The 20,105-nt window shown below is 45.9% G+C and overlaps 1 protein-coding gene, 1 long non-coding RNA gene and 1 other non-coding gene across 5 annotated transcripts in view; 1 reads left to right on the top strand and 2 right to left on the bottom strand.

Annotated features, from left to right (window-relative positions):
- Positions 1-655, top strand: part of HAUS4 (HAUS augmin like complex subunit 4) — a 10,938-nt gene extending 10,283 nt beyond the window's left edge. For all 3 annotated transcript variants that reach the window (XM_054448849.2, XM_054448851.2, XM_054448850.2), the window contains exon 10: positions 179-655. In XM_054448849.2, coding sequence (XP_054304824.1) covers positions 179-362 — 184 coding nt within the window. In that variant the 3' untranslated portion in view covers positions 363-655. The remainder of the gene's footprint in view (positions 1-178) is intronic.
- Positions 1-20,105, bottom strand: part of LOC129012812 (uncharacterized) — a 27,871-nt gene extending 7,766 nt beyond the window's left edge. Inside the window, exons 1-2 of the long non-coding RNA XR_008493721.2 lie at positions 19,962-20,105; positions 15,970-16,019 (exon numbers count right to left, since the gene is read on the bottom strand). This is a non-coding gene — a long non-coding RNA (uncharacterized LOC129012812). The remainder of the gene's footprint in view (positions 1-15,969; positions 16,020-19,961) is intronic.
- On the bottom strand, positions 19,941-20,013 carry TRNAR-ACG (transfer RNA arginine (anticodon ACG)). Its single transcript has one exon. It is a non-coding gene; the product is annotated as a tRNA-Arg (tRNA).

The following is a 20,105-nucleotide window of genomic DNA, read 5'->3' as shown; positions in this document are numbered from 1 at the left end:
CGCTTGAACCCAGGAGGCAGAGGCTGCAGTGAGCCAAGATCATACCACTGCACTCCAGCCTAGGTGACAGAGCGTGACTCCATCTCAAAAAAAGAAAAAAAAAAAGTTTTTTCATTTTTGTCTGCCACTTTCTGAGGAGCAGCACCCTCATATTGTACCTTCTCTGCCCGCCTCTTAGGGACCGTTTGGAGGGAGCCATTCACCTACAGGAGCAGGACATGGAGAAGTCAAGACAGGTCCTGAACTCCTATGAGGTCCTTGGGGAGGAGTTTGACAGGCTGGTGAAAGAGTACACCGTACTCAAGCAGGCAACAGAGAACAAGCGGTGGGCCCTCCAGGAGTTCAATAAGGCCTACCATTGAGCTCTGGCAGGGCCAGGAAATATGGCTTCTGCATAGCTGCTGCCTCCTAATCTTCCTGCTAGTGGGACCACCTTCACCTGGGGCTGCCTTCACTACAAGGGAGTGTGGAAACGTTTACGCTTGAAACACTGCAGTCATTTAGGCACTCTCCTGGTTTCTCTTTGTTTTTTTATGTCTGGGCCTCTTCTGGAAAATCTAGCAAGGAGATTTATATAATTTTTATGCATAGCTGTGTGTCAGTGTCAGCGCTGTATTGTATTTGATTATCTCCTGAATAAAGTTATGATATCATATCTTAGGATTTTAGTCACTTTCCTTGGGCAAAGATTGAAAAAGAACATTGAAGGCTATATGGGTAAGGAGCGGGGAACTGAGTGGATCCAAACAGAAACAGATACATGATGCTTATGCAAAGAGTAAGAAGTAGACGTGCCAGCTTGCCTACATCAAGTCTTAGAGGCTTCATTTTGGAAGAGTACAGTGGATTAAATTTGGGCTTGCTCTTGAAGAACTATAATCTCCAGAGGAGTGCTAGATAGGCAGGTAGGAAGCTATTTTCTCACTATGGGTATCAGTGTGGGAGTTATAATAAAGCAGCTGAGGCTGGGAGCAGTGACTTACACCTGTAATTCCAGTACTTTGGGAGGCCAGGGCAAGAGGATCACTTGAGCCCAGCTGTTCAAGACCAGCCTGGGCAACATAGCAAGACCTCTGTCTCTATGAAAAATTTTTTTTTTTTTTTTTTAAGACAGTCTTACTCTGTCGTCAGGCTGGAGTGCAGTGGCGTGATCTCAGCTCACTGCAGCCTCCGCCTCCCAGGCTCAAGCAATTCTTGTGTATCAGCCTCCCTAGTAGCTGGGATTACAGGCATGCACCACCATACCATAGCCAGCTAATGTTTGCAGTTTAGTAGAGACAGGGTTTTACTATGTTGGTCAGGTTGGTCTCTGAACTCCTGACCTCAAGTGATCCACCCACCTTGGCCTCCCAAAGTGCTGGGATTACAGGCATGAGCCACCACACCCAGCTGAAAAAAATTTTTTTAATTAGCAAGCATGATGGTGTGTGCCTGTAGTACCAATTTCTCAGGAGGCTGAGGTAGGAGGATCACTTGAACCCAGGAGGTCAAGGCTACAGTGAGCCATGATGGCACCACTGCACTCAGCCTGGGTGACAGAGTGAGACCCTGTCTCAAAAAGAAAAGCAGCCGGTGGCCAGCTCAGTTATAGGAAAGGACACAAGCCACTTGTGTTCCTGGTTCCCTTGGAGTGGTTTGAGAGCCACATTTTTCTCTAAAAGCAGAGGTTTGGAGGAGATTCCCCCTGAGGAACCAAGTTCAACGGTCAGCTTAGAGCAAGGCAGAGTCCTGGCTGGTGTCAAAACAGGGGACTATGAACAGAAACAGAAGGCCTCTACCTTTATTTAGAAGAGCCTACTCAGTTTCTGAAACCACTTTCCAAGGAAATTGTCTTGGGGTATTCTGCTAATATCAAATGATGGCCTGGATTTACTTACAAGAACAATTAATGTCTTTGACTCAACTTTTTTTTCTTTTTTTTTTTTTGAAACAGGGTCTTACTTTGTTGCCCAGGCTGGAGTGTAGTGGCATAAACATGGCTCACTGTAGCCTCAACCTCCCAGGCTCAAATTATCCTTCCACCTCAGCCCCGCAAGTAGCTGGGACTACAGGCATGTGCCACCATGCCCAGCTAATTTTTGTGTATATATATGTGTGTGTGTATATATACGTATATATGTGTATATATACGTATATATATGTATATACGTATATATGTGTATATATGTGTATATATATGTATATATATGTGTGTATATATATTTGTATATATGTGTATATATATATATATATATTTTTTTTTTAGTCTTGCTCTGTCTCCCTGGCTGGAGTGCAGTGGCATGATCTTGGCTTACTGCAGTCTCCGTCTCCCGGGTTCAAGTGATTCTCATGCCTCAGCCTCCCGAGTAGCTGGGATTACAGACATGTGCCACCACACCCGACTAATTTTTGTATTTTTAGTAGAGACGGGGTTTCACCATGTTGGCCAGGCTGGTCTCGAACTCCTGACTTCAGGCGATCCACCCGCCTCAGCCTCCCAAAGTGCTGGGATTACAGGTGTGAGCCACTGCGCCTGGCCAATTTTTGTATTTTTTGTAGCAATTAATTGCTCAGAGATTCAGAGTGACCTTGTTTATCCTATCAGTGTTTAGCCCACACCTTGACCATCAGCAGGCACGGTGTCCAATCCTAACTCTGCTCCTATCAGGGATCTTCCACTTGACATTTCTTGCTTCCCTCTGTCAGGATGGAGGAGCTAAAGATTTTGTCCAGGTTGGGCGTGGTGGCTCACCTGTAATCCCAGAACTTTGGGAGGCTGAGGTGGGCGGATCATCTGAGGTCAGGAGTTCGAGACCAGCCTGGCCAACATGGTGAAACCCCGTCTCTACTAAAAATACAAAAATTAGCCAGGTGTTGTGGTGCACGCCTATAATCCCAGCTACTAGGGAGGCGGAGGCATGAGAATTGCTTGAACCCAGGAGGCGGAGGTTGCAGTGAGCCAAGATTGCGCCACTGCACTCCAGCCTGGGTGATAGAGCAAGACTCCATCTCAAAAATAAGAAAAAAAAAAGCTGGGCGCAGTGGCTCATGCCTGTAATTCCAGCACTTTGGGAGACCTGAGGCAGGCGGATCACGAGGTCAGGAGATCGAGACCATCCTGGCTAACATGGTGAAACCTCGTCTCTACTAAAAGTACAAAAAATTAGCCAGGCATGGTGGCGGGCACGTAATCCCAGCTACTTGGGAGGCTGAGGCAGAAGAATGGCGTGAACCCGGGAGGCGGAGCTTGCAGTGAGCCAAGATTGCGCCACTGCACTCCAGCCTGGGCGACTGAGCGAGACTCCGTCTCAAAAAAAATAGATTAAAAAAAAAAAAAATAGATTTTGTCCAACATGCCACTGCACTGCAGCCTGGGTGACAAAGTGAGATCCTGTTTTTCAAAAAACAAAATTGAATTTTTCAGTAGGCTGGTGGTTACTGTATTAGTGCAGATATAGAATATTTACATTATTGCAGAAAGTTCTGTTGGACAGTGCTATAAACCTATATTTTCTCAAAACTGGAAGTAGGTCTACAGACTTGATTAGATTTGGGTTAAACAATTTTGCAAAGAATACTTAATAAATGACATTACATACTTCACATTACATCACTGGAGACAGGTTAGAATTTGTCACTTAATTATGTTGAGTTTCATTGCTTGGTTAAGGTGGGAACTGTCAGATACCACATAGTGGTATTTCTCTGGTGTATAAAAATCCGTTTTCTTTTTGTAAGTAGCAGCTGGAAATGAATTTCAAAAATCTCAGAATAGTTCTTCCTGATACTTACAGTATTTAGCATTTCTTCAGTCAATTAGTTTTGGTATACTAATCATCTTGAATCATACTAAGTTTTAGTATTTGAAATAGTAAGGATAAAAACTTTTACAATGGACCTTGAGGCCGGGCGCAGTGGCTCATGCCTATAATCCCAGCACCTTGGGAGGCCGAGGCCAGTGGATCACTTGAGGCCAGGAGTTCGAAACCAGCCTGGCCAACATGGCGAAACCCCATCTCCACTAAAAATACAAAAATCAGCTGGGCGTGGTGGCACATGCCTGTAATCCCAGCTACTTAGGAGGCTAAGGCATGAGAATCGCTTGAACCCAGGAGGCAGAAGTTGCAGTGAGCTGTGATCGCATCAGTGCATTCCAGCCTGGGTGACAGAATGAGACTCTGTCTCAAAAAAAAAAAAAAAAAAAGGACCTTGACGGGGTGCAGTGGCTCATGCCTGCAATCCCAGCACTTTGGGAGGCCAAGGCGGGTGGATCACTTGAGGCCAGGATTTCGAGACCAGCCTGGCCAAGATGGTGAAACCCCATCTCTACTAAAAATAAAAAAATTAGCCAGGCATAGTGGCACGTGCCTGTAGTCCTAGCTACTTGGGAGGCTAAGGTGGGAGGATCGCTTGAACCTGGAATGGGGAGGTAGCAGTTAGCCACTACTGCACTCCAGCCTTGGTGACAGAGTGAGACTGTTTCTAAATAAATAAATAAAAACTGTGTCCTCAGTGTTTATAACCTATACACAGTAGTAGACACACAAAGCAGTCTAAGAACATAAAGTAACAAGAAGTGCAAATACATATGGTTGCAAACCAGAAGTGAATCAAGACTAGAATTTGGGGGCCGGGTACAGTGGCTCATGCCTGTAATCCCAGCACTTCAGCAGGTCAAGGAGGGAGGATTGCTTGAGTCCAGGAGTTTGAGACCAGCCTGGAAGCATAGGGAGAACCCGTCTTTACAAAAAAAATTTTTTTCTAATTTTTGTTTGTTTGTTTGTTTGTTTTGAGACGGAGTCTCGTTCTGTCGCCCAGGCTGGAGTGCAGTGTCACAATCTCGGCTCACTGCAACCTCTGCCTCCTGGGTTCAAGTGATTCTCCTGCCTCAGTCTCCTGAGTAGCTGGGACTACAGGCACCCACCACTATGCCTGGCTAATTTTTGTATTTTTTAGTAGAGACAGGGTTTCACCATATTGGCCTTGCTGGTCTCGAACTCCTGACCTTGTGATCTGCCCACCTCGGCATCCCAAAGTGCTGGGATTATAGGCATGAGCCACCGCACCTGGCCAAAAAAATTTTTTTTAGTTAGCTGTGCATAGTGGCATGTGCCTACATTTCCAGCTACTCAGGAGGCTAAGGTGGGAGGACTGCTTGAGCCTGGGAGGTTGAGGTTACAGTGAGCTATGATCATGCCACTGTACTACAGCCTGAGTGACAGCAAGATTCTGCCTCAAAAAAAAGAAAAAGGAATAGAGCTATGGAAAAAGGAACAAAGATAGAGGAAAGGGAAGAAGCACTATGGGAAGGCACAGAGTTAAGAATGGGCAAATTATGTACCAAGGAGAGTTTTCATTTCAAGTGAACAAAATTTGAGACAAATATCCTATAGCTTCAATTGAGAATCTGGAGAGCTGGGGTTTGAGAAACATTTCAATTTCGACTGCCTGAAAAATGGCTTCCAAGGCTCAGTGGTCCTCACCCTGGCTCTCTAAATGGCATGGGAATGGAGAGTGAGCTAGTCCTTGTATTCCCAAAAAGCCTAAAGAAAATGGGCTGGGCACAGTGGCTCATGCCTGTAATCCCAGCATTTTGGGAGGCTAAGGTGGGCAGATCGCCTGAGCTCGGGAGTTGGAGACCACCCTGGGCAACATGGTGAAACCCCATCTCTACTAAAATACAAAAAATTAGCTGGGTGTGGTGATGCGTGCCTGTAGTCCCAGCTACACAGGAGGCTGAGGCACGAGAATTGCTTGAGCCCCGGAGGCGGAGGTTGCAGTGAGTCAAGATCATGCCACTTCACTCTAGCTTGGGCTACAGAGTGAGACTCTGTCTCAAAAAAAAAAAAGAAAAGAAAATGGAACATTTGCTTGCAACAGTTATCCACAACTTTTTTTTTTTTTTTTTTTGTTTTGAGATGGAGTTTTGCTCTTGTTGCCCTGGCTGGATCGTGCGATGGTGCGATCTTGGCTTATTGCAATCTCTGCCTCCTGGGTTCAAGCAATTCTCCTGCCTCAGCCTCCCAAGTAGCTGGGATTACAGGCATGCGCCACCACGCCCAGCTAATTTTGTATTTTTATTAGAGATGGGGTTTCTCCATGTTGGTCAGGCTGGTCTCGAACTCCCGACTTCAGGTGATCCGCCTGCCTCAGCCTCCCAAAGTGCTGGGATAACAGGCGTGAGCCACCGTGCCCCGCCCTGCACAAACTTTTTTTTTTTTTTGAGACGGAGTCTTGCTATGTCACCCAGGCTGGAGTGCAGTGGCCCGATATCAGTTCACTGCAGCCTCTGCCTCCTGGGTTCATGCCCTTCTCCTGTCTCAACCTCCCAAGTAGCTGGGACTATAGGCATCCACCACCACGCCCGGCTAATTTTTTGTATTTTTAGTAGAGACGGGGTTTCACCGTGTTAGCCAGGATGGTCTCGATCGCCTGACCTCGTGATCCGCCCGCCTCAGCCTCCCAAAGTGGTGGGTTTACAGGCGTGAGCCACTGCGCCCGGCCCAAACTATTTTTAAAAAAATCTTCATTGGCTTAAAAACTAGAGCACATGCAGGCTGGGCATGGTGGCTCATGCCTGTAATCCCAGCACTTTGGGAGGCCGAGGAGGGTGGATCACCTGAGGTCGGGAGTTCGAGACCAGCCTGAGCAACATGGAGAAACCCCGTCTCTGCTAAAAATACAAAATTAGCTGGGCGTGGTGGCACATGCCTGTAATCCCAGCTACTAGGGAGGCTGAGGCAGGAGAATCGCTTGAACCCAGGAGGCAGAAGTTGCGGTGAGCCGAGATTGCGCCATTGCACTCCAGCCTGGGCAACAAGAGAGAAACTCCATCTCAAAAAAAAAAAAAAAAAAAAAAAAAAAAACCAACTGGAGCACATGCTTTGTAAAAATACTCAGAACAGAATTACATACAGTAAAAAGGAAAAGATTGAACTGTGCACCCTCAGACACCCCCCACACAAATACCGTATTACTCCAGTCCACCTCCCCAGAGTAACTAGAGTGATTTGGTGTGTAGATCACTGTGTGTCAGATCTGTTTCTATAAATATGCAACCATATGTACATAAATATTAGCTAATATTAGCTGGGCATGGTGGTGCTCTGATAGCCCTAGCTACTCAGGAGGCTGAGCCTAGTAGTTAGAGGCTGCAGTGAACTATGATTGTGCCAAGGTACTCCAGCCCAGGTGACAGAGCAAGACCTTGTCTCTAAAAATCAAATCAATAAAGAAAAAGTTTTAAAAATGTGGCTAATATTATTATTAGAGTATGGCTGTATTATCATTTAACCCTTCCCTTCATGATATTAAGGTTGTTTCCCTCTTGCCCTATTACAAAAATGCTTTATTGGATGTCATTGCACATATATCTTGCTCAGGTGCCTTTGCTTTCTGCTAGTATTATAGTAAATCAGTATATTAGTTATTTTATGGGAAAAATAAGCTTTTTTTTTTTTTGGAGACAGAGTCTGACTCTTGCCCAGGCTGGGTTCAGTGGCACGATCTCGGCTCACTGCAACCTCCGCTTCCCAGGTTCAAGCGATTCTCTTGCCTCAGCCTCCCGAGTAACTGGGATTACAGGCGCGTGCCACCACATACAGCTAATTTTTGTATTTTTAGTAGAGACAGGGTTTTGCCATGTTGGCCAGGCTGGTTTCAAACTCCTGACTTCAGGTGATGCGCCTGTCCTCGGCCTCTCAAAGTGCTGGGATTACAGGCATGAGCCACTGCGCCCGACCAGAAAAAAATAAACTACTGATTGAGCTTATGAGTGTAGTCTGGTAGAAAAAAAATATTTCAAAACAGTTCCTCCGTAGGGGAAAAGGAACAAAAATCATGTCCACTGTGGCCTGAGGGAGCACTACAGCTGTTTCTCTTGGTCCATTCATTCTGCACATTGACTGGAGGTGGAAGATTTGTCGGAGGTGCCCTTCATACATGCTGCTCTCTATTGTGGCAAATATGGGAAGTAGCTTTGGAGGACAAGTAGAAGGGTCTGCATGAAAGTGACAGCTGAGGGGCCGGGCGCCATGGCTCATGCCTGTAATCCCAGCACTTTGGGAGGCTGAGGCAGGTGGATCACGAGGTCAAGAGATTGGGACCATCCTGGCCAACGTGGCAAAACCCCGTCTCTACTAAAAATACAAAAATTACCCAGGCGTGGTGGTGCGCACCTGTAGTCCCAGCTACTCGGGAGGCTGAGGCAGGAGAGTCACTTGAATCCGGGAGGCAGAGGTTGCAGTGAGCCGAGATCGCACCACTGCACTCCAGGCCTGGCAACAGAGCGAGTCTCCTCAAAAAAAAGAAAGTGAGAGTTGAGGGTTAGCATCTTGGACCTTAGCTGCTCTCTTTCGCTCACACTGCTCAGAAAAGATTTGCATTTACTGCCTCCCTTCTTTCTTTCACAGTCGAACCTCTCTTTACTTGCCTCTTACCACACCTGATAAGTCTTATAGATTCTTCCCTTGTGATGAGAGGCAAAGGAAATCACCTTCAGAACTTGGAATAGGATCAACTCTGGGACTCTTGGATAAACAAAATCTGTTCCCTGAATATTTTCAGTGAAAGGTGAATATGGAGGTGTCCTGGGGAGTGACTGCATTCTTCCTCGGCGACCACAAACAGGAGACCCAGCGCCCCCTAAGGGCCAGCTTTGGCATCTCCAAAGGAGAACGGTGCCCCTCACCCTATAAGAATCTCTCCATATTGGCTGGGCGCGGTGGCTTACGCCTGTAATCCCGGCAAATTTTTGGGGGGAGGCTGAGGCAGGCGGATCACTTGAGGTCAGGAGTTTGAGACCAGCCTGGCCAACATGGTGAAACCAGGTCTCTACTGAAAATACAAAATTAGCCAGGTGTGGTGGTACGCACCTGTAATCGGGAGGCTGAGGCATGATAATAGCTTGAACCTGGGAGGTGGAGGCTGCAGTAAGGCGAGGCGAGATGGGGCCACTACACTCCATCCTGGGCGACAAAGCAAGACTCTCTTTCGAAAAAAAAAAAAAGAATCTCTCCATATTATCCATCTTGACGAACCGGGACTAGGTTTTGTTAAAGGAACTAGCAGGCTTCCTTATCCCTTGAGACAGCAAAGATATGAGTGAATTTACAATGGACTAAACAATGTGTAGAAATAATTTACCCTAAAAGATGGTTTGTTTTTGAGTTGCTGAGGTCCGGCCAAAGTGGCTAACTTCTGGTCTCAGGAAAAAACAACCGAAGTTTGGAGAGTCCTAAATTTACCAAGCCTGGCTGAATAAAGAATGTGTAACCAAAAGCAAATGACCTGCCTAGGATTTAGAAAAGGGTTATCTAAAGAGTAAGGTTGGCTGGGCGTGGTAGCTCACACCTGTAATCCCAGCACTTTGGGAGGCCGAGGCAGGTGGATCACCTGAGGTCAGGAGTTTGAGACCATCCTGGCCAACATGGCGAAACCCTGTCTCTTCTAAAAATACAAAAATTAGCCGGGCATGGTGGCTCGCGCCTATAGTCCCAGCTACTTGGGAGGCTGAGGCAGGAGAATTGCTTGAATCCAGGAGGCAGAGGTTGCAGTGAGCCGAGATCACACCACTGCACTCCAGACTGGGCAACAGAGTCAGACTGTGTCTCAAAAAAAAAAAGAGCAAGGTCAGAACCTGGATATATCTATATATGATTTATTTTAAAGAATTGGCTCATGTGATTATGGGAGCTGGCAAGTCTAAAATCTGTAGGGCAGGCCAGCAGGCTGAAAACAAGCAGAAGTAATGCTACAGGTTTTTTTTTTTTTTTCCAACTTTCATTTTAGGCTCAGGGGGTACATGTGCAAGTTTGTTACACGAGTAAACTGTGTGTCACTGAGGTTTAGTGTATAAATGATCCCGTCACCCAGTTAGTGAGCATAGTACCTGATAGGTAGTTTTTCAACCATTGCCGCCCCCCTTCCCCTTCTAGCAGTCCCCAGTGTCTATTTCCATCTTTATGTCCATGTGTGCTCAATGTTTAGCTCTCACTTATAAGTGAGAACTAGCGGTATTTTGTTTTCTATTCTCGCATTCATTTATTTTTCTTTCTTTCTTTCCTTTTTTTTTTGAGACGGAGTCTTGCTCTGTCACCCAGGCTGGAATACAGGGCATGATCTCAGCTCATTGCAACTTCCACCCACTCAGTTCAAGCGATTCTCCTGCCTCAGCCTCCCGAGTAGCTGGGATTACAGGCGCCTGCCACCATGCCCGGCTAATTTTTTTGTATTTTTAGTAGAGACGGGGTTTCACCATGTTGGTCAGGCTGGTCTCGAACTCCTGACCTCAGGTGATCCACCCGTCTTGGCCTCCCAAAGTGCTGAGATGACAGGCATGAGTCACCACGCCCAGCCCAGCCATGACTTTTTAATTTTAATTTTTTTTTTTTTGAGACAGAGTTTTGCTCTGTCGCCCAGGCTAGAGTGCAGTGGCACGATCTCGGCTCACTGCAAGCTCTGCCTACCGGGTTCACGCCATTCTCCTGCCTCAGCCTCCCGAGTAGCTGGGACTACAGGTGCCCGCCACTGCGCCCAGCTAATTTTTTGTATTTTTAGTAGAGGTGGGGTTTCACTGTGTTAGCCAGGATGGTCTCCATCTGGCCTCGTGATCCACCCGTCTCGGCCTCCCAAAGTGCTGGGATTACAGGCGTGAGCCACTGCGCCTTGCATGACTTTTTAATAATAGCCATTCTGACTGGTGTGAGGTGGTATCTTATTGTGGTCTTGATTTGCCTTTCTCTTATGATTAGTAATATTGAACATTTTTTCATATATTTGTTGGCAACATCTATGTCTTCTTTAGAGAAGTGTCTGTTCATGTCCTTTGCCCAGTTTTTTTGTTTGTTTTCTTTTTCTGGGAGACAGGGTCTTACTCTGTCAACCAGGCTGGAGTGCAGCTGCAGCCTCAACCTCCTGGGCTCAAAGGATCCTCCCACCACAGCCTCCCTAGTAGCTAGGACTACAGGCATGTGCCACCTGGCTCAAGCAGTCCTCCCACCTCTGCCTCCCAAAAGTGTTAGGATCACAGGGGTAAGCTACTGCAACAGGCTGAGAAAATTTTAAAATATTTGTTTCTTTTTTTTTTTTTTAGAAGGAGTTTCACTCTTGTTGCCCAGGCTGGAGTGCAATGGCGCTATCTTGGCTCACCGCAACCTCCGCCTCCTGGGTTCAAACGATTCTCCTGCCTCAGCCTCCCAAGTAACTACAATTATAAGTGCACCACCAGGCTCAGCTAATTTTTTTGTGTTTTTAGTAGAGATGGGGTTTTACTATATTGGCCAAGCTGTTCTTGAACTCCTGACATCAAGTGATCTGCTGACCTTGGCCTCCCAAAGTGCTGGGATTACAGGTATGACCCACCACGCCCAGCCTTTTGAGATAATATATTTAAAGTGCCTGGCATGTGGTAGAGCTTAATTAATATTAGCCTGGGCCGGGTACGGTGGCTCATGCCTATAATCCCAGCACTTTGGGAGGCCGAGGTAGGTGGACCACGAGGTCAGGAGTTCAAGACCAGCCTAGCCAAGATGGTGAAATCTCGTCTCAACTAAAAATACAAAAATTAGCTGGGCATGGTGGTGGGCACCTGTAATCCCAGCTACTTGGGAGGCTGAGGCAACCCGGGAGGTGGAGGTTGCAGTGAGACGTGATTGCACCACTGCACTCCAGCCTGGGTGACAGAGCGAGACTCCGTCTCACAAAAATAAATAAATAAATAAATAAATAAATAAATAAATATTAGCCTGGCTAGGACTATCATGTTATTGTTATGAGGCAAGAATGATTGTTGAAGACTGGATAGCTACACAAGCCTATAGAGAAGGAGGGAGGCCTTGGCTAGACCTTCAAAAGAAAGGACATAAGCACAAAGATCAGGGAGCGGTAACAGGTTTATTTATTTTTATTTTTATTTTTATTTTATTTTTTTGAGACAGTTTCACTCTTGTTGCCCAGGCTGGAGTGCAATAGCGCGATCTCGGCTCACTGCAACCTCCGCCTCCCGGGTTCAAGTGATTCTCCTGCGTCAGCCTCCCAAGTAGCTGGGATTACAGGCACACACCATCATGCCCGGCTAATTTTTTGTATTTTTAGTAGAGACAGGGTTTCACCACGGCGGGGCTGGTCTTGAACTCCTGACCTCAGGTGATCCACCTGCCTTGGCCTGCCAAAGTGGTGGGATTACAGGCGTGAGCCACCATGCCCAGCCAAGGTAACAGGTTTTATATGTATTTTAAAAAATATTTTACATGTAATATAAACATGCTTATACAGAACATTTGGAAAATACAATTTTTCCACATAGTTGAGGTCATTCTGTGTGTAAAATTTGTAATGTGTGTCTCTTAATGGCATGTCATAAGCCTTTCTCCATGTTACTACATTTTCTTTGACAACACTGATTTTAATGGCTGCTGAAGATTTCATTGAGGCCGGGTGTGGTGGCTCACGCCTGTAATCCCACCACTTTGGGAGGCCGAGGTGGGTGGATCATTTGAGGTCAGGAGTTCAAGACCAACCTGGCCAACATGGTGAAACCCCGTCTCTACTGAAAATACAAAAATTAGCCGGGCAGTAGTGGCGTGCGCCTGTAATCCCAGCTGCTTGGGAGGCTGAAGCAGGAGATTCACTTGAGCCTGAGAGGCAGAGGTGTCTCAAAAAAAAAAAAAAAAAAAAAAAAAAGCCACCACTCCCCGGCCTCTTTCTCCTCTCTTTTTGAGTTTTCCTTGCTTTTCTTGTCTGATTTTTATTGCAGATGAACAGTAGAATTATTTTATCAAGTAACAAAAGATTCCATTAGAATTGTGATTGAATGGGCCGGGCGCAGTGGCTCATGCCTGTAATCCCCCCACTTTGGGAGGCGGAGGCGGGTGGATCACGAGGTCAGGAGATTAAGACCATCGTGGCTAACACAGTGAAACCCCGTCTCTACTAAAAATACAAAAAATTAGCCGGGCGTGGTGGCGGGCGCCTGTAATCCCAGCTACTTGGGAGGCTGAGGCAGGAAAACGGCGTGAACCCAGGAGGCGGAGCTTGCAGTGAGCCAAGCTCGTGCCACTGCACTCCAGCCTGGGTAACAGAGCGAGACTCTGTCTCAAAGAAAAAAAAAAAAAAAAAAAAAAAGAATCGTGATTGAATGTTGTAAAAGTGAGAAATTGAGAAATTAATTTGGTAAGAATTTACATCTTTGTAAGATTCATTATTTTCTAAGATTATGGCTTGTTTCTCCATTTTTTTTAGTCTTCTATTTTATCTTGCAGCAATTTTTTTTTTTCCTTTTTGATAGACAGGGTCTTGCTCTGTCACTCAGGCTGGAGTGCAGTGGTTTGATCACAGCTCACTGCAGACTCAACTTCCTGGGCTCAAGCAATCCTCCCACCTCAGCCTCTTGGGTAGCTGGGACTACAGGTGTATGCCACAATGCCCAGGTCATTTTTTTTTTTTTTTAATGGAGTTTTGCTCTTGTCGCCCAGGCTGGAGAACAATGGCCCGATCGTGGCCCACTGCAACCTCCGCCTACCAGCTTCAAGCAATTATCCTGCCTCAGCCTCCTGAGTGGCTGGGATTATAGGTCCTGCCACCACGCCCAGCTAATTTTTGTATTTTCAGTAGAGATAGACTTTCACCACGTCGGCCAGGCTGGTCTCGAACTCCTCACCTCAGGTGATCCACCCGCCTCGGCCTCCCAAAGTGCTGGGATTACAAGCCACCGTGCCCGGCTGCTAATTTTTTTTTTTTTGAGACAGGGTCTCACTCTGTCGCCCAGACTGGAGTGCAGTGGCACAATCTCGGCTCACGGTAATCTCTACCTCCAAGGCTCAAGGGATTCTCCCGCCTCAGCCTCCCGAGTAGCTGGGATTACAGGCATGTGCCACCACACCCGGCTAATTTTTGTATTTTTAGTAGAGACGGGGTTTCACCATGTTGGCCAGGCTGACGCCCAGCTAATTTTTAAAATTTTTTTGTAGAGATGGGGTATTGTTATGTTGCCTAGGCTGGCCTTGAACTCCTAGGCTCAAGCAATCCTCCTGCCTCGGCTTCCCAAAGTGTTGAGATTTCAAGCATAAGCCACCGTAACCAGCCTATAATTTTCTTTATGTCAGTTTCTCACATTTTTCAGTAAAGATAAATATTTTATAGTAGTGTTACTGTTACCACTGTGAATGGGGAAAATAATAATCACAATAGCCAATACGTATTGAAGGTTTACTATGTGCAGGGTAGCTTCTAAATGCTTTACTATGTTAACTAATTTAATCCTCATAATGACTTTATAAGAGCTATTATTTACATTCCCATTTTGTGGATGAGAAAACAGGCCAGAAGCGTTAGGTTCACAGTCCTAGTAAATGAATGAACAGGGCTTTAACGTCTTGCTATCTGGTTTAGCAGGCCATACTCTTAACTATCATATTATTGGGATTTTTTAAAATCAATAATGTCTTCTAACTGGTTAATCTTGGTATATGAGAAGCTACAGATTTATTTTATACTTATCTTACATCAAGTTACTTCTCTGCATTCTAGTATTAATTCTCATCGTTTTAAAATGGATTCTTATGAATTTTCTATGTGTGCAATCATATCATCTACAAATAATGATAAATTTACCTCTCCCTTCCTAAAAGTTGTAACCCGTTTTTTTCTATTTCCAATCTTATTATATTGGATTTTTCAGAATAATACTAAATAACTCAGTGATGAGACTAGATATTCTTGTATTTTTTTTTTTTTTTTCAAGAAAAGATCTCACTGTGTTGCCCAGGCTGACCTCGAGCTCCTGGGCTCAAGGGATCCTCCCATCTCAGTCTCCTGAGTAGCTGGGACTATGGGCACTTACAACCATGCAGGGCAGCTCATTTCATCTTTATGTAAGTTGTTGATCTTATATATACACATATATGATGAATACCAAAACTATTAAGAATATTTATGGCCAAGTGAGGTGGCTCATGCCTCTAATCTCAGCATTTTGGGAGGCCAAGGTGGGCGGATCACGAGGTCAGGAGTTTGAGATCAGTCTGGCCAATATGATGAAACCCTGTCTGTAATAAAAATACAAAAAAAATTAGCCGGGCATGGTGGCACACGCCTGTAGTCCCAGCTACTCGGGAGGCTGAGGCAGGAGAATTGCTTGAACCCAGGAGACGGAGGTTTCAGTGAGCTGAGATCACGCCACTGTACTTCAGCCTGGGCGACAGAGCGAGACTGTCTCAAAAAAAAAGAGAATATTTATAGAAAATGCAGTTAACGTACTGTGTTCTCTTCTTTGACAATTAACAACCGTCAAATATTTTTTGTTTGGTTTATTTTTGACCTATTCTATAAAGAAATTTCCTAATACCTTTGTGTTAATTATTGGTATAAACCCTAATTGGTTTTATTATATAATTACTATATTAACATACTTTTAAGTTTTATTTATTAATCCTAAATATTTTAGGAATCTTACATTTATATCCATAAGTAAGGGTCTATAGCTTTTTTGGGAGTGTTATTTCTGACAGGTTTTGATATTAGATGTGTTCTGTCTTCATAAATAAATTGGGTAGTTTTCCATCTTTTTCTATGTTCAGAACAGTTCCTGCTTTCTATTCATTTTGACAGATAAACACTGTATAATAGAGATGACAAAAAAGAGAATGCAAATCTGCACAGATTATTTTGCCTCAGTAACTCTGCCACTTTTATAGCTGGAGGACAGCCTTGATTGTGAAAAAGCAATTTGGAGCAGTAGGAGGGTCAAACAGGCCATTATTTTGGTGTTGAAGAGTGTGGCTGGCTGGGCAGGCACAGAGATGAGTGAAGGTGGGCCTGGGGAGGGAGGCAAGCGCGGAGGGAGGAGGGGAGCACAATAGAAGATGCAAAGAGGTTTCCAATGGGCTAGAGGTGTTTAAACAAGGACAAAAGAACAAGATAAGGTGGAAGAATTGGGCCTGAAAGTGAGGAAAGCCAGGGGGATAAGTGGGAGCATTATCTGGGAGTGGGTACCCCTTTCCTCCAGAAAGTCTCCAGTGCTCCGGCCTGTTGGTCATTGGCTCCTGTTGGAGAAAGTAACGTTATTTCTCACCCAGGTTATTTGCCCTTCTGTCGCACCATTTCCCTATCTTCATCTCAGCCAAGGCAAAAGTCCCATAGTATAACAGTGATTCACACGCTTCTGGGCCCAAAAGCTCAGCATGCAGAGCAGAGCAAAGCAGAACATAATGTAGACTTCACCAACTTTGACTTAACGCCTAGGGACAGGACCTGTTCCAGGTGCTCTATTTCTCTTCATTCCTTCCCTTCTTGCTCCTCTGCAACTCATGTAGACAGACCCACGGTTACATGCTGTGTTTTATGGCACAGGAAAGTGCTATAGAAAAGGCTGAGAGCAACGTGGTATGGAGTTACTGAGAACTGTTCAGCATGATGCTAGCCACAATGCCGAGGCCATTTGGAATGAAAAGACAAAGACAACACAGACCAAAGAAATTCAGCCCATGTAAACTTACTTTAGGGTCAGTCAGAAATTCTAGGTTCTTTTACATGAATCCTTTAGAAAATTACTTTAACTGATGGCAAAACTGACATTATTGTTTCATAGATTGTCCTCTCTCCCTGTCACCCATGATGGGTTAGTTAACAACCAACAGAGCAGCTACCTGCTTGACATCAGGAGTGAGATGCCAGGAGCACAGATGGTCCACAATCTAGACAATTAGCTTCTAAAGAAGAAAAAACATCTAACAAGTCTTCTGTGAATGTAGAGTTTGGTTGGGCACAACTAGGGCAGAGAACAAGCAGACCTCCTCAACAACTCTTTCTTTTACCTCTTAAAATGCCAGTGAAGGCGGGGCGTCATGACTCACACCTGTAATCCCAGCACTTTGAGAGGCTGAGGTGGGTGAATCACCTGAGGTCAGGAGTTTGAAACCAGCCTGGCCAACATGGTGAAACCCCATCTCTACTAAAAATACAAAAATTAGCCGGGCATGGTGGTGCACGCCTGTGGTCCCAGCTACTTGGGAGGCTGAGGCAGGAGAATTGCTTGAACCCGGGAGGTGGAGGTTGCAGTGAGCTGAGATCATGCCACTGCACTCCAGCCTGGGCGACGGAGCAAGACTCTGTCTCAAAATAAAATGAAAAATGAAATAAAATATAAATAAATAAAATGCTGGTGGAGTACTCACTCACCCACTTGCTGAGAAAAACCATTTATTGAAAAGACCTGGAGGGAAGAATTCCAAATAAATTCTGTAGATACTCCAACTCTAAGGAGGGGGAGCATAGTGACTTCCTTCCAATGAATACAGTATGGAAAGTTGGCGCTAGGGAGAGGGGGGGAGAGAATCACTTAACAGTGGAAAAACTGGATAAACTACTTCTTTTCAGGTGATCAAGGTCAACATTAAGTCATAAATCATGTTGATAGTACGTACCCTTGATATGATGTGATTAAAATAGCACTTTTTTTTTTTTTTTTTGAGATGGACTCTCGCTCTGTCACCCAGGCTGGAGTGCAGTAGTGTGATCTCGGCTCACTGCAGCCTCTGCTTCCCAGTTTCAAGCAGTTCTCCTGCCTCAGCCTCCGAGTAGCTGGTATTACAGGCGCGTGCCACCATTCCTGGCTAATTTTTGTATTTTTAGTAGAGACGGGATTTCACCATGTTGGCCAGGCTGGTCTCAAATTCCTGACCTCAGGTGATCTGCCTGCCTCGGCCTCCTAAAGTGCTGGGATTACAGGCCTGAGCCACTGCCCCCGGCAAAAACAGCACTTTAACTCTGTGACCTTCCTTCCCAAAACACAGTCTAATCATGAGAAAAACAGACAAATTCCAATAGAGGGGCATCCTGCAATATACCTAACCAGTACTCCTCAAAACTACCAAGGTCATCAAAAACAAGGAACATCTGAGAAACTGTCATAGCCAAGAGGAGCCTAAGGAGACATAGCAACTAAATGTCATATGATATGCTGCGTGGGATCCTGGAGCAGAAAAATAGTAACGATAATAGTGGACAAAAGCACCTCCAATACCTTCAGGCTTCATGGAGTTTTTTTTTTTTTTTTTTTTTTGAGATGGAGTCTCGCTCTGTCGCCCAGGCTGGAGTGCAGTGGCGCGATCTCGGCTCACTGCAAGCTCTGCCTCCTGGGTCATTCTCCTGCCTCAGCCTCCTGAGTAGCTGGGACTACAGGCGCCTGCCACCACACCCGGCTAATCTTTTTTGTATTTTTTTAGTAGAGAAGGGGTTTCACTGTGTTAGCCAAGATGGTCTTGATCTCCTGACCTCGTGATCTGCCTGCCTCGGCCTCCCTAAGTGCTGGGATTTTTTTTTTTTTTTTGAGACGGAGTCTTGCTGTTGCCCAGGCTGGAGTACAATGGCATGATCTAGGCTCACTGCAGCTTCCGCCTCCCACCTCCTAGGTTCAAGTGATTCTCCTGCCTCAGCCTCCTGAGTAGCTGGTATTACAGGCGCGCACCACCACGTCTGGCTAAATTTTGTATTTTTAGTAGAGACGGGGGTCTCTCCATGTTGGTCAGGCTGGTCTGGAACTCCCGACCTCAGGTGATCCGCCCGCCTCGGCCTCCCAAAGTGCTGGGATTACGGGCGTGAGCCACTGCGCCCAGCCTGGCCTTCATGGTGCATTTAATTATTTTGTTTTCCGACTTTCCTTTCCTTCTCCGCCTGCCCCGACATTATTTTGCTCTTGTTGCCCAGGCTGGAGTGCAGTGGCGTGATCTTGGCTCACTGCAACCTCCGCCTCCCGGGTTCAAGCAATTCTCCTGCTTCAGCCTCCCAAGTAGCTGGCCGAGTAGCTGGGATTACAGGCGCCTGCTACCACGCCTGGCTAATTTTTGGTATATTTTAGTAGAGACGGGGGTTTCGCCATGTTGGCCAGGCTGGTCTCGAACTCATGACCTCAGGAGATCCACCCGCCTCCGCCTCCCAAAGTGCTGGGATTACAGGTGTGAGCCACTGCGCCCGGCCGGTTTTCCGGCTTTCATTCTTTTGGGGCACTTGCATTGCACCCAGGGTTCCCCAGAACTTATCCTACCCCACACCCTTTTCGTATTTCCTATGGCTCTGTCCCCAACGAGCTATGGTGATCTCAGTCGCATGACCTCAGTTCTTTTCTTCTGGCGACCTCCATCTCATCTGGTTCAGATAATTGTTCATCCAATTTTCTATTACACAGCGCCCCCTAGACGTTCAATTCAGCATGACCAAACCCAAACCCTGATTTCCCAAACCCTCTTTTCGCATTTCTCGCTCACTGCACGGACAGAATCCTAGGCATCACCCCCAACTTTGCTTTCTCGGGACTCCCTGCCAGTCGGTCCCCAAGTTCTGCCAGCGGCGCCTGCGTCGGGCCTCTCGTACCGTGTTCTCCTCTCCATCCTTGGTGCCGAGCCCTCAACACCAGTGGGCCCCCTGCCTTCAGGAGTTCCCATTTCCCTCCCTATGTCTTTCCTTGCTTCCTTCCTTTCCATCTCTCTAGCAGCTAATGACATGAGAAAATGTAGATTCTCTCTGGCCTCCATGCCAGCCAATTTCATGACTGCTGCCCACTGTAATTAATGAATTCCTTTTCTCTGTCTTGAGAGGTGTGTGTGTGTGTGTTTAGGCGTTTATTTACACCTTTTGTGTTTGAAACACAAAACACTACTTCCTAGAATCACTAGGAAGTAGTAGCTGAGTTAGCAGTTTATTTTAATATGTAACATAGTAAGGTGACAAAGCTCATTTTAATAGCACCAGCCATTAACCCAGTTTTCTCAATGTTTATATGGACGTAAATAATGACACAAGAAAAACACTTTTGAAGGTAGTTACGGGAAAAGCTGACATTACATGGCTGCATAACCCAACTAACTTAGGACCTGATAATGAAAGCATGAAGATAATAAAGAAGCATCAAACTGCGAAAGGAAAGGAAAATTAGAAAATGCTCACGCAGCGTAGCTGCCAAGAGCCCCCGAGCCAGCCAGGAGTCGAACCTGGAATCTTCTGATCCGTAGTCAGACGCGTTATCCATTGCGCCACTGGCCCTGAGATGAGATCGTTTTTCTCCGTGATGATACTTCAAGGTTATACTGCAGGGTTTCATGGGAGGTGTAGTCTCTTAACGGAGTTCTGCAGAT

The sequence above is a fragment of the Pongo pygmaeus genome, chromosome 15 (assembly GCF_028885625.2).
Source record: "Pongo pygmaeus isolate AG05252 chromosome 15, NHGRI_mPonPyg2-v2.0_pri, whole genome shotgun sequence".
Taxonomy (NCBI): Eukaryota; Metazoa; Chordata; class Mammalia; order Primates; family Hominidae; genus Pongo; species Pongo pygmaeus.
This window is presented reverse-complemented; position numbering and strand designations above follow the sequence as displayed.